This window comes from Atractosteus spatula, chromosome 20 (genome assembly GCF_055471065.1).
Source record: "Atractosteus spatula isolate fAtrSpa1 chromosome 20, fAtrSpa1.hap1, whole genome shotgun sequence".
Classification (NCBI taxonomy): domain Eukaryota; kingdom Metazoa; phylum Chordata; class Actinopteri; order Semionotiformes; family Lepisosteidae; genus Atractosteus; species Atractosteus spatula.
Genome location: NC_142725.1, coordinates 16901185 through 16915065, shown reverse-complemented (window position 1 = coordinate 16915065; position 13881 = coordinate 16901185). Strand labels below are relative to the sequence as shown.

The following is a 13881-nucleotide window of genomic DNA, read 5'->3' as shown; positions in this document are numbered from 1 at the left end:
AGAGCAGTGAGAGGACCTAAGAGATTCAGGACATATAGTACCAGGCCAGTTAGCAATAGAAATGTTTATTTTAAAATCATTTAAAGACCTTTCTACCTTGAAAAACATCCTTCTAAAGCAGATTCCTCAATCAATCACGGTAATGTACTTTATAAACACTTCTGATGAGTTTTGGTTCTTCTCCAAGTTGTTTTATTATGAAAAGTGGCATTTTAGTGCTTGAGTGGTTATTGTCCTAACACAGTTCAGGTGGGGAGCTGCATCAGCATGCGTAGGCTGCAAAGGAACAAGTAAAGGTTTATTCCTGCTGACAAGAGAAGAAAGAAAACACAACGTTTTGGCTGTGGAGCCTTCTTCAGGTGTGTCACATGTGAATGTGCCATGGAAATTCACAAAATTGTTCAGTTACAAAGCTTCATATACTCTTATTGTATCTTTTCATATTGTATGAATTTGACTTTATCTTATTTTCTTGGGAAGTGTTAATAAGAAGTAGTGTTAGAAGGTGATTTATTCCACAGGGAAATGTGAAAACAATTTGTTAAGAAAATCAATGAATAGTTTCTCACAAGACAAACATACTAACTGTACATAGAAGGGATTACTCTGTGTGTGTTGTGTCACTGAAGCTCTATAATGAGCAGTATGAGAACACCTTGTACCTGCTGCATGATGATCTGTTCTGTAATATTCAGGTGTATGGGGGTCTCCTCCACATCATGAACAGTAACAGGTGCAACCTTGAGATCTGTGTGGACTCTTGGCCAAACTTCAACACTGTCATCTGTAGACGTCAAAACAAGGTACAGAATGACAAGAGAGATCCGAAAATCTGCAAAGAGCGAAGACTAAAAATAACCAAAATAACAGAGAATTCAGTTCTTTTTGCAAAAACCTGTCTTCTTACTGTAAAATACAAGTTTTTAAAAGTCTGATCCATAAACCAGTTTGGGAAGGAGAAATGCCAGATGCAAAATTAGTCAAAGTAGATATGCAGTAAAGCCCTTTAGTGTCTGCTGAGGTGGCATGATGATTTGAATTTTTCTTCTACACCTTCATGGTCCTGGGTTTGATTCCTGTCTGTGTGGAGTTTGCATGCTCTTCTTAGGTATGTGTGGGGTTAAATCAGGGTCTCCTGTTTTCCCTCCATGTGCATGCAGGTTAGGTTTAGAAACCACTGGGTTTAATTCCTCTAATTATTGAATTGAACTGATTCTTCAAATATTCTTCGGTTTTTCATGGATACCTGTGCTTTGATGTGCTGTCCAACGTGTGGAAAACCATGAAGTGTACAATAAGCACCAGTTCATGGTTGTAGCAGTGCTGATTCAAAAGGTGAGGTGAGATCTGGGGTAACCATCACGGATGATCTCTTTCTCTCTGACTACTGTCATGCCCGTGCTGGACAGCACACCTCCCGGCGCTGTTAGAACAGCTCAGGCAGACTTTCACAGCGGTCTTCTAATTAGTTAATTATTTCATTATTAGTTTCATTTCCTTTAAACTCTTCCCTCGCTGAGTTGCTGTGCGCCTGTTACCTCGTCGTTTTTTCACCCGTTATCTTTCTCCCTGTGTTTTGCGCCTGCTTTGTTCTTTAAGCGCTTCCCTTGTTCGTAGCCTCGACCGCTTTCAGACCTGAGTGTGGGGTTTGTTTTGTGCGCCTTTATTTCATTTTTTGCCACCTCTTTGTTGCGGCGCTCCCACCTCGCCGCTGCCCGAGACGTGTTTGTCAGCTCTCAGTCACACGCGGCTATTTTCCATCTCGCCGCGTCATTACAGCTACAGCCTGTATACAGGCTGTGTATTGTATATGTTCTACAGCTTTAATTCATTAAATATCAATGTTAGCAAAATCTCATCGTATTAGTATACAGAATATTTTCAAATACATTGCTTTTGACATGCAGTACTGCCTTCTATCCTAATCTCATCAGATCTCAGATGTTATGTAAGGCTGTGACTAGTCAGCACTGGGCTGGGAGACCTCTAATAAAGACCAGGTTGCTGCTGTAAGTGGTGTTGCTGACCATTAGGGGGTGCTCTTCTCTTTACCACTGGAATTTCCAAACCAGTGCCACAGTAGTCTGTTGTAAGAGGCATTGTCCTTCTGATGAAACATTAAATCAAGTTTCTGACAACTTGGTCTTTAAAGGTCCCATTGAACACTTTGTATTTGTAAAGTTTGCATAATTTGGCCTGCTTTTTCCCATAAAATTACTTTGGTGATGTATTTTCTCATTTCCTTGATCTGCATGTTAACAATGTAGATGATGACCTTTATTTGGGAGAAAGAGCTTCTGGATTCTTTCAGATGAAAAGCACTTTAAATACGCAAGGGTTTAAATTGACTGTAGTGAATCAAGACTCCTATAAAGCTGGGAATCTCTGGAAGACTCAAGACACAGAGAGAGGCCAGGGCCACCAGCTGTCTCCTCCTCCCTTTAAGTGATTGTACATCTATCTGGCTGGACATTGTGATGATCACAAACTAGAAGTGTCCACACTCATGTCCTACTGATCACAGAGAAACTCTGACAGTTCAGGACTGACGAAGGGTGAGACTGATGGAGTTTGGAGTTGGGGAGTACCTGGATCACTGTGGTATAAACAGACAGTAAGTTTAATTACAGTATGTAACAAATTAATATAAATTTGACAGTTTTGAAACTGATGTCTCTTTTCCCAGGACCTGAGAAGCCATCCAGTTCAGTTCCCTAATCTGTGCACGATGTTCACGAAGGATCTTGTGAATCTGCGGGCGATGCTGATGGATGACAGGGTGATAGACTGGACCCAAGACACCATTGTGAGAGGTTCTGTAGCTCATTACGTGATCATAACAATCCACAATGTATCTAATGAACAGAAACTGACCACAAGCACACATTCACACAAGACTCATGAACAGACTGCAACTGTACTGTCCAGTCCTTCTTCAGAAACAAAACATTGATCAGACTTTAAAACCTTTTACATATACACGATGACATTTCCATTTTTTCCAGGAGTTTTGGTGACGTTTTAAACACTAACGCACATGAACAGCTGGTATGACTTGAATTGGATTAAAGTTTCGTACTAAAACATTTTTCTCAGTAATAGGATTCCACTGCAAGGAACGTGCACATTTTTGTGGCCTAGGAACTATTAAATACTTTTGATTTCATTAACAAAGGCAAAAAACAGCATTTAGAGTCATTTTGTATTGTTTATTTTTTTCACTTTTATATTTTTTAACCATGAGCATTACCTTCTAGGCTTCATGTCTCTGAGGTTTGATTCCCCCTCCGCATTAATCCATCCTGTCTGGAGTGGTACAGTGTTGACTAGTAAATAGCTGCTTTAAAGTTTTTGAGAAAAGGATTCACATAATTGGTTTTTGTGTTCCTTTTTTCTAGCTGTCAGAATATGGAGGGTTAGTCAGATTAAGCACAAATGTATATGTATTTAAACATGTACAGTATATGGGAATAAAAAATAAATATAGAAATTGATATTAAATGTGTTTAAGAATTGTAATGATAGCAGCTTTTGAAATTTTCCAAAATTCCATAAATATTTCCTATGATGACAAGAATTTTAAATGTTTGTTGTTTAAACATGGCATCTGTTTGCCATTAAAATGTTTGCTCTGATAACACTGTACAGTCTTTCTTTTAAAAAGGTATTCCACACACTTACTGTGACTTAATAAAAGAGGTTGCTCCAAGCAGTGGAATGGATGTGAAGGAATTCGAAGTCTGCAGCCTGATGGTTAATCACAATCCGGAGAGTCTTCAACACAATAAGTGAGTGCAAGACTAGTTACACAGAGAATGAACTCTTGTTTAACTATTAAAGTAATCTTTGTAGATGTTAAGATAATATCTAAAGGCCTTTTAAACCATTAGCTTTACTTGCAGTATATTATAAAGACTTTACTACAAAAATTGTTTGTTATAAAAAGTCACATGTAAATTTGCAACTATTTTAGATGCCACATGTATGTGGATATGTTAATGCATTTAATACATCATCAAATAAATTAATTATTATTTTCTGCAGAAATTCAATGACAAAATGGCATTAGCAGAAAGCTAATGAATTTTGTTTCTTATTTACTTATAACTTACAGGAGTGACCCAACACTGAAGATCTCAAGCCTGCAGGTTTCCCATGCCGAGCTGGTGGTGAAGCAGTTTGACTTTGGAAGAAGTGACCTCACTCTCAGCCATGTGAGGAGCTGTATCCAGCACCTCCCCAGTGCCTGTATCCTGGACGACAGTGGGAATCCAGTCTCCTGGTGTCTCTCTGATGAGCTGTGTGAAATGAGAATGGCTTTCACGTTACCTGAGTATCGAAGGACTGGATACATGAAGACAGTCTTGATTGCTCTTAGTAAACAGATGCATGCGATGGGCTTCCCAGTCTATGGCCATGTTGTAGAAGGGAATACTGCTGCAATTAACATGTTTAAATCTTTGAACAACAATTTTGTCCCTGGGAAGTATGCTGTAAAAATCCTTGTGTTAAAAAAGGCCAGTTAAGGAATCCCTTTATTATCCTCTTATGGATATATGTATATATATATATCTTATGGTGATGTTTTTTGTGAAATAATCGTTCTACAGAAAATGTCACATTTGCTGTATGCAGTATAGGGTTTACAAGATGCTCACCCTGTTTTAAAGCTTAGCTAACAGCTACTAATGATGTGTGTACTCTATAGTAAATATTTAAAGAATTTTGACAAAACTGCATAACGGTTATCCATTTTTATTGTTGTAGTTGATGAGGTCATAAAATTCATAACATTTGCTGATAACATTTGGAAAGTTTGTGTCACAGCAAGGTGAACCCTATGGGCGAGGAATGTTCCTGCCTCGTGTACGACTACGCCACCTAGCAATACCAACGGGGTGCTAGAGCCCCTCTACTTTACCACCGGTTCTGTTTAACTCCCAGAATCACCAATGCCCACACAGACCAGCGACAAGCACTTGTATTGTAGAAGTGCCCTTTTTATTTTCCAACTACATTCACATTCACTGTCAACCAAAAACACAACGAAAACAGCATTCGCAGCAGCAAAAGGTCCTTCCCAGGGTCATAATGAATACAGAGGGGCAGCAGTCTTTCCTGTAAAATACTGAAGAGAGGCCACTCAAACGTTTCTGCTTTGTACTTGTAGTCTCCGATGGCCCAATTGAAGGAGAGGGGTATCGCCCAGTCCTATTTCCCCAGTCTCTGTTCAGGTAACAATAGGAATCCTCTGCAGGCTGTATTACATTCCCCTCAGTTTGAATCGGCTAGCTGTGCCAGTTTCCTTGTTCCTCACCTCCAGGTGTTAAAAGGCTCTGTACAGTACCTCTGTTCCAATGCCAATGTCTCCTGTGGTCGTCAGTTACTGAACCAGTAGTTCCTTGCTTTCAGGTATTAGTAGTCTCTGCGCAGTTCCTCCGTGGTCTCGCACTCTGCAGCTTCCCTTGTGCTGCCTGTGTCGTCTCCAGGGTCCAATGGGAATTGGGAGCCCCCTCTGTTCTGTCTCTCTTTTATTCTTCCCCTTAGCCAATCCCTCTCAGGATGTTTTCCACTGTCCCTGTCAGAATCGGGTTTGCCCAGTATTTTTCCAGGAGGAAGCTTGTGTTGTTTGAGGGGTGTGTGAGTGCCGAGCTAGGTGTTATGGTCCCTTATCATCTGTTCACTCTCCAGCTCTCCCTCCTCCTCCCTTGGTCTGGATAAAACTGGCTCAGCGACTCCTCACACCTCCAAGTATCAATACCTAATTGCTTCCTGAACGACTTGGGTTTGTCCATTGTTACTGACTGTTCCTGCTAGACTGTATTTATTAGAACAACTGCAGTCGCCACCCTTGAGTGAGAGGAGATCAACATAACCTAATCAATCCCAGCCTGCTACTGCCTCAATGGCCCACATCCTGCGACATTTGCATCACAAAAAACTAAAAAGATGTTTTATTTAAATCATTTGCCCGGCATGTGGTGGGCTGAGAAACAGGTAAACACTGATGATCATAAGGAATTATCTGGTTTACACCAGATATTTAATTTCTTGATAAATCATTTGAGGTTTCAAACGCAGGAACATCGGATAAAAAGGCAAAGAAAAACCACAGGGGAGAGGAGTCAGAAGGATGATGAAGGAAGAGAGTTATAGAGACGGACAGAAGAAGAAACACCATCATCCTCCTCTTCCTCTGAGCTTGTGCCTGGCGAGAGGACCTTGTTCTGCTCAGTCTGGGAGACCAGATTCTGGCTCAGTACTCTGAACCTTGTTATAGACAGCTCACTGTCCAATATATTTTTAGGAAATGCTGATTTCTTTTATTGTGGAATCCACAGGCTAAAGACTTTTCTCTCCTTATTTGGTGATGCATGTTTAGAATGGGACAGCAGAGTCCCATTGGCAGCAATGTTGTAAGAAGGGAGTAGTAGTCTTGGGTTGTTTTCTTTCATATAAGATGCAGGATGTTTCTCTTGTTTATCTGTCAAGGTGTTGCACAATGTTTCAGATTACAGAATTAGAATTTCGTGTTCCTGGGTCTGTCAAGGAGTTACTTATTGCTTTAGATTAGAGGGTTAGAATTTTGTGTTTCTGGGTCTGCAGGACTTCGGCTTCTGAAATAATCTTGTATGAAGGGTAACATTTTGTGTTCTTTAGTTATTTGATTGTTAATAAATATTCATTTTGTTTGTGCACATTTTGACTCTGATTTTATGACTATTCCACCAGAGCTGTGTCAGAGAATAAAAAGAATTCATGTTCCTCAAATTACAGTACACTAACTCCTCAGGCTTATTTATTTACATTTTTATTTCTCTAATCCCCCAATATATAGTAGCAATATATTTCTTTAATTTTAGGCTTTTATTTATATTTTTATATTTACCTTTTTCATTCAGTCTCCTGAGTATTGTCTGTTTTTTGTTACACAATGAATCTACTGTCCCTTAAAAAATTCCTCATTAAAAGAATAGGCTGGTTGTACAATACATCTGATGTAACCATATCCATAAAACTTTAACACTGAAAAATAAGCACAACAAAAATGTCTTAAATACCAAAAAACTAGATTGACAAGAAGGTCTCAACAAAATGTTTAACTTTTTATTAAAGATTTAAGTCATGATACCACACAACAGGGCAGCATAGTGGTGCTGAGTTTAACATTGATGCTAAAGAATTTCATGGTAGTTTAATTTGCTTCTGGGAAAATTTGACAGAATGTGCAATCAGAGAGCTAATACATTTGCTTTTTTAGTTACTTGCTTATTACTTACAGGATGAGTAAGGAATGGGCCTCCCAGGCTATGCCCATGTTGCAGAAGAGAATACTGTTGCATTGAACATACTTATACTGTATCTCTTGGCTTCAGTAACTACCCTGGCATGACAATTCCTATTTTGCTGGTAGCCAAGCATGGGCCAATCTGTGCACATTAACCCCTGTTTAGTCTCAGTTAAGGTGCTGACTGGGCCACTGTATGATATTTAACCTTTGTCACCTTGCATTTGGAGCTTCACTTGCTCGCCTTACTGACCCTGAATTAGCAGCAGTGGAAACTTCCTCAACTCAGTCATTTCCATGTGGCCAGACTCTCTCTACCTTGCCGGCAGGCTGACATGGGACGAGCGAGGCTGCTCGTCTGCGACAGTTTCCTCACTGCTGTGGCTCAGGAGTCTTCGCATGGCGCCAACTCCTAACCTCGGGGTGTGTGAAGGCTCAGATGGCTATTTCAAGGATCTTAAGAAAAGCAAAAAGACTTCTCCAAGTAGATTACTTCTTCAAAATAATCGTATTAAATAATAAATTTATGAAATAATCTTTTTAATAAGTAGCCTCTTAGCAGTTTTTTAATATGAACTTTTCAGCTGTACACTAGAGTACATTCAGCACCCCTGTTACCAGAATCCAGATTCAGACACAGAGGCCTCCAGGTGGAGACAAAGTCTTCTGACTCCGACTCGTTAGTGGGGCTGGACTTCAGAGGTTCCAGGTGTGCCAGGTGCACAGAGATTGGCAGTGAGAGCAGACGGGTCAGAGTGACGTTGCAGGTAACCCTTACAAAACCAGGTCTGACCAGAAGGCAGAGCAGTGAGAGGACCTCAGAGATTCAGGACAAACTGTAGAGTCCCAGTCCAGTTAGCAATAGAGATGTTTATTCTAAAATCATTTAAAGATCTTTCAACCTTGAAAAACATCCTTCTCAAGCAGATTCCTCAATCGATTGCGGTAACGTATTTTATAAACACTTCTGATAAATTTTTATTATTAAAAGAGGACATTTTAGTGTTTTTGTGGTTATTGTATTAACATGCTAAGACAATGATATCTACAGTTTTATAATGTGAATGTGCCATTTTATAATGTGAATGTGCCAAAACACATTTGTTCAAAGTTATACATTTATAAAGCTTTTTGTATTGTTATGTAGAAATTTGAATTGAACTTTCTTTCTATGTATCTTGGTGTCTTAGATAAATATGTTTTCTTCACAGGGAAATGATAAGACAATCTGGAGATTCAGTTCGGAAATCAATCAATGGTTTTTAATAAGAATAACACACTTACTGTGTATGGAAGGGATTACTGTGTCTGTGTTGTGTTCCTGTAGCTCTAGAATGAGCAGTGTGAGAACACCTTGTACCTGCTGCATGATGATGTGCTCTGTATTATTCAGGTGTATGGGGGTCTCCTCCACATCATGAACAGTAACAGGTGCAACCTTGAGATCTGTGTGGACTCTTGGCCAAACTTCAACACTGTCATCTGTAGACGTCAAAACAAGGTACAGAATGACAAGAGAGATCCGAAAATCTGCAAAGAGCAAAAAAGAGCATTTAGGTTAAAAATAACCTAAATAACAGAGAATTGTGCTCTCATTAAAACTGTTTTCATTATTTTTTTGCAAGATTTTGCATCTTATAGAGTTTTGCAACTGTGCAGTAAGCGTACCTGTACCATGAAACAAAAACGGATGGAGCATTTAAAGGTCTCTGTACTGATATAATATTAATATAAATATATTATAGAAATATAGGAGGCATATTTAGTCCAAACACTTTTATACACTTTTATATCAGCTTTTATAACATACTGTATGACACCTGAAAAAGATTTCTGATTATATAAAGATATAATATACTGTAGATATGCAGTCTCTGCAGTGTCTACCGTGGTGACATGGTGATTTGAACTATTCCTTTACACCTCATTGGTCCTGGGTTTGATACCAGGTTTCCTGTCTGTGTGGAGTTTGCATGTTCTGCTTCCCAAACACATGCAGGTTAGCATAAGGAAAAGCATTTGGTATACTGTATGATCAGCAACAGTTCATAGGTGTAGCAGTGGAGATTCAGTGGAGATTCAGAAGGTGAGGTCAGATCTGGGGTAATCCTCACAGGTTCTGTGGTACTGTATACTGTTTATGTTCTACAGCTTAAATTTAATCTTTTCCAAGGTCCTGACAAGCCATCCAGTTCAGTTCCCTAATCTGTGCACGATGTTCACGAAGGATCTTGAGAATCTGCGGGCGATGCTGATGGATGACAGGGTGATAGACTGGACACAAGACACCATTGTGAGAGGTTCTGTAGCTCATTAAGTGATCATAATGATCCACAATGTATATTATTGAACTGAAACCAACCACACGCACACATTCACACAAGACTCATGAACAGACTGCAACTGTACTGTCCAGTCCTTCCACAGACTTCAGACTTTAAAAGACTTCAGACTTTAAAACCTTTTACACATACACAATGATCCAATCTCCATGTTTTCCGGGGGGTCTGGTAACATTTTAAACACTGACGCACATGAACAGATGGTTCGTCATGAGCCTCGTTAATATTGTAAGGCAAGCATTTTCTTCTGCAAATGATTTGTGGTCCTCTTCGTTCTCAGGATCTGTAATCCACTGCCAGCAATGTGAACAATCATTTGTAAAAGTCAATGTTTGCCTTTTTGATGGAGCTCATGGTATTTCAACAGCTATTGCTATGAATGTCCATTTTTAACCATGAGCATTACCTTCTAGGCTTCATGTCTCTGAGGTTTGATTCCCCCTCCTCATTAATCCATCCTGTCTGGAGTGGTACAGTGTTGACTAGTAAATAGCTGGCTTAAAGTTTTTGTGAAAAGGATTTGCATAATTAGTTGTTGTGTTTCTTTTACTTAGCTGTCAGAATTTGGAGGGTCAGTAAGGTTCAGCACAGATTCATATGTATTTAATCCTGTATATCCCCTTATTGCACTGAAAAATAGGGAAATTGATATTAAATGTATTGTAAGGAATTTAAATGACAACTAGTAATTTATCCAAATTACTAGTTGTGACTTATTTTCCCAAATTCCGTTGATATTTTGTCATGAAGAGCAGTAAACAGGGAGAAGCTGAAGGTGTTACAGACCCGAGCGAAGAAGCAGCAGACCTCAGGCACTGAACCAGGCAGAGCAAAGGTGACACCAGGCACTGGAGAACAGCTAGGATGAGCGTAACATATGTCCTAGGACAAGACACATGGTGAAATTGTGCTTGAAGGTGGCATCTCTTTGTCATTAAAATGTTTGCAGTGATAACACTGTACAATCTTTCTTTTAAAAAGGTATTCCAGACACTTACTGTGACTTAATAAAAGAGGTTGCTACCAGCAGTGGAATGGAAGTGAAGGAATTCAAAGACTACAGCCTGATGGTTCATCACAATCCAGAGAGTATTCTACACAATGAGTGAGTGCAAGACTAATTACACGGAGAATAACGTCTCTTTAACTATTTAGGTAATCTTTGTACATGTCAAGATAATGTTTTCAGGCTTTTTAATTCATTACCTTTTCTTGCAGTCATTATAAAGTTAATTTTTTATTATATTTATTCTGTGACATTTAATATTTCCAGAACCATTCAGTGAGGAAAAGAGTTTGAGTTACATAAGGGAAGAGGAATGTGTTCACGATTACCAAAAAGTGTAACAACTAGTAATATTACTAGTAATATTATATACCACATATATTTGGAGATGCTAATGTGTTTAATACATCTCTAAACACATGCATTATTATTTTCTGCAGAAATTCAAAGATAAAATGTGCAAACAGAGACATAATGAATTTTCTTTCTTATGTACTTGTGTGTTACTTACAGGAGTGACCCTACACTGAAGATCTCAAGCCTGCAGGTTTCCCATGCTGAGCTGGTGGTGAAGCCCTTTGCCTACAGTGGAAACGATCTCACTCTCAGCCATGTGAGGAGCTGTATGCAGCACCTCCCCAGTGCCTGTATCCTGGACGACAGTGGGAATCCAGTCTCCTGGTGTCTCTCTGATGAGCTGTGTGAAATGAGAATGGCTTTCACCTTACCTGAGTATCGAAGGGCTGGGTACATGAAGACAGTCTTTACTGCTCTTATAAAACAGATACATGCGATGGGCTTACCTATCTATGGCCATGTTGCAGAAGAGAATACTGCTGCAATTAACATGTTTACATCTTTCAACTACACTTTTGTTCCAGGAAAGCATGCTATTAAAATCCTTGTTTACAAAAAGGTCAGTTAAGGAAGCCATGTTGAAAACTATATTATCCATATCTGGTGATGTTTTCAATTATCTTAATACTTTATCAGCATAATTAAACACATGTGAAGTAATTGTGCTACAGAAAAGGTCACATTTGCTGTATACAGTATAGCGTTAGCAAGACGGTCTTCTATTCTGATTGATTAACAGCTATTAATGATGTGTATAGTCTATGGCTTTCACAGACGTTTGACAAAGTTGTATAATGGTTATCAATTCTTATTGTTTTAGTTGAATAGGTCATAAAATGTATAACATTTGCTGCTCACATTTGGAAAATGCATATCACAAAAAAATGGATTTAATTCAAGCTATTGTCCTACGATGTAGTGGGCTGAGAAACAGCTAAACATTGACGATCACAGGTTTTCTCTAATTACCCTTCTGTTTTTATTTTAATAAATGAAAATCACTGTCCTATTTATTTTAGGAATTGCTGATTTCTTTTACTGTGGAATCCAGACACTAAAGACTTGATCTCCTTATTCGCATTTCAGAATGAGAAGGCAGATGCCCAGCTGACATTGGCAGCAATGTTATAGGAAGGGAGAATTAGTCCTGGGCTGTATTCTTTTAAGATGAAGGATATTTCTCTTGTACATCTGTCAATGTGTCGCATATTGCTTATCATTACAGGGCTAACCCCTTTAGCTTGTTTATATATATTCATATTTTATATATAGTAATAGATTTCTTTACTTTTGTGCTATTATATATGTTTTATTCAAACAGTCTCTTCAGTATTGTCTCCTTTTTGTAACACAATGAATCCACTGTCCCTTAACAAAATTCCCCATTAAAAGAATAGGCTGGTTGTACTGTTCAATACGTCTGATGTTCCACCTTCCCGGAGGGCCGACATGGGAATGAGCTGCTCCTCTGTGACAGGTTTGCTCACTGCTGTGGACACGCTCCTCAGCTGAGCCTCTCCTGCTGTTCTGTGACAGGTTTGCTCACTGCTGTGGACACGCTCCTCAGCTGAGCCTCTCCTGCTGCTCTGTGACAGGTTTGCTCACTGCTGTGGACACGCTCCTCAGCTGAGCCTCTCCTGCTGCTCTGTGACAGGTTTGCTCACTGCTGTGGGCACATTCCCCAGCTGAGCCTCTCCTTGTCACGATCGCTAACCCCTCCTCTTAAGGGCGCTCCAGCCCTTCCTTGTTCCTTCCCATTGTCTGCACCTGTTCCCTAATCCCGCTCCCCCTTAAAAGCCAAGACGCGGACCTCACTCCTGGTTCCTCATTGATTTCCGCATCGTGAGAGCCAGGGGGTCCTGCCGCGTCTGGCTCCGTTATGGTTTTAACTTTCTGTTCCTGATCCCCTGCCCCGCCGGTCCCGACCCGGCTCATGGTTTTAACCCCTGGATGGATCTCCTGCCTTTGGACTCTTCTCTCCCGTTTGGATTCCCCGTTTGGACTGGCTTCGTTTGTTCGCCCGGACTCAGTTCCCCAGGACACCAGCTCACCTTGGACACGCCCCCCTGTATCCTGACCCTTTCCTGCATGACTTTCTCCCTCGTGTATCTTCACTATTCTGGATCGCGTCGTCCGCATAGGGCCCGGAAGGAACTGCTTCGTGACACTCCTGCTGCTCTGCAGGAACAGTGTTTCCTCTGCGCAGCTGCAGTCGTGCTCTAGAGCCCACGGGGGAGGAGTGGAAGTTGCCCAGCTGTGCTCATGAGGCTCAGCTGCAAACCCCGTGTTGATGTGAATGTCCAGATGGTTGAGCTGGCTTATTTCAAAGATTTGTAATATTAAATCAGTTCTTCAAAATAAACACGATACAGCCTTTAGCTATGCTGCTACTGTCACCTTTGCTAAACTGAATTCAAACTAAAACTTGTACTTGTATTTTACAGAGATCTTGGATTTTCCTTCCCTTGGCTGGCAAACGGAGACCACATACAGTATGTAGTATGCACACACCAGAAAATCATTCTATTCCCATCAACTAAGCAATTAATTCCACTTCCACCTATTAATTAAGCAATTATTGTCCAAGATCTATATCGTGTTTAGCAGCTCTTGATGTTCAAGACAAATTCCTTTAGGGCAATAAAGGTTAATTCAACCATTGTATTTACCAGCGTGTGTCTTTTAATGCTGTCTGGTGGCCTCTACTGGCCAAAATGCATAATTACAGTCCCGTTTTAAGGCAGTCTGCCCCAGACAACGGTAACCAGCCGCCTACTGACTCTCCTGGATTAATGTGAGAGCGGTAATGAATTATGGACCCCAATACAGATATTATTCTGTGAACAGGGATTCCATTAACCAGGAACTAGATTTAATTCAGACCTGTT

General features: G+C 40.1%; 2 protein-coding genes across 3 annotated transcripts; both read left to right on the top strand.

The window, feature by feature from the left end:
* On the top strand, window positions 1-4560 carry LOC148817671 (glycine N-acyltransferase-like protein 3). Of its 2 annotated transcripts, none has more exons than XM_088938289.1 (5): window positions 1-139; window positions 696-803; window positions 2687-2813; window positions 3665-3788; window positions 4115-4560. In XM_088938289.1, the coding sequence occupies exons 1-5, from the start codon at window positions 62-64 to the stop codon at window positions 4524-4526; spliced, it is 849 nt and encodes a 282-aa protein (XP_088794415.1). In that variant the 5' UTR covers window positions 1-61; the 3' UTR covers window positions 4527-4560. The 2 variants fall into 2 exon arrangements, with proteins under 2 accessions (XP_088794415.1, XP_088794416.1); XM_088938290.1 differs by having other exon boundaries at window positions 61-359.
* Window positions 4561-8124: 3564 nt separating this feature from the next.
* On the top strand, window positions 8125-13259 carry LOC148817670 (glycine N-acyltransferase-like protein 3). Its single transcript, XM_088938503.1, has 7 exons — window positions 8125-8233; window positions 8682-8789; window positions 9462-9588; window positions 10612-10735; window positions 11150-11552; window positions 12530-12647; window positions 13135-13259. The coding sequence occupies exons 1-7, from the start codon at window positions 8156-8158 to the stop codon at window positions 13257-13259; spliced, it is 1083 nt and encodes a 360-aa protein (XP_088794629.1). The 5' UTR covers window positions 8125-8155.
* The last annotated feature ends 622 nt before the right edge of the window (window positions 13260-13881 follow it).

Coding starts and splice junctions, on each gene's coding strand:
- LOC148817671 (XM_088938289.1), top strand. CDS start 62: ATGTTTATTTTAAAATCATTTAAAGACCTTTCTACCTTGAAAAACATC. Junction 140..695: donor AGATTCCTCAATCAATCACG/GTAATGTACTTT, acceptor TGTAATATTCAG/GTGTATGGGGGTCTCCTCCA. Junction 2,814..3,664: donor CCAAGACACCATTGTGAGAG/GTTCTGTAGCTC, acceptor TCTTTTAAAAAG/GTATTCCACACACTTACTGT.
- LOC148817670 (XM_088938503.1), top strand. CDS start 8,156: ATGTTTATTCTAAAATCATTTAAAGATCTTTCAACCTTGAAAAACATC. Junction 8,234..8,681: donor AGATTCCTCAATCGATTGCG/GTAACGTATTTT, acceptor TGTATTATTCAG/GTGTATGGGGGTCTCCTCCA. Junction 9,589..10,611: donor ACAAGACACCATTGTGAGAG/GTTCTGTAGCTC, acceptor TCTTTTAAAAAG/GTATTCCAGACACTTACTGT.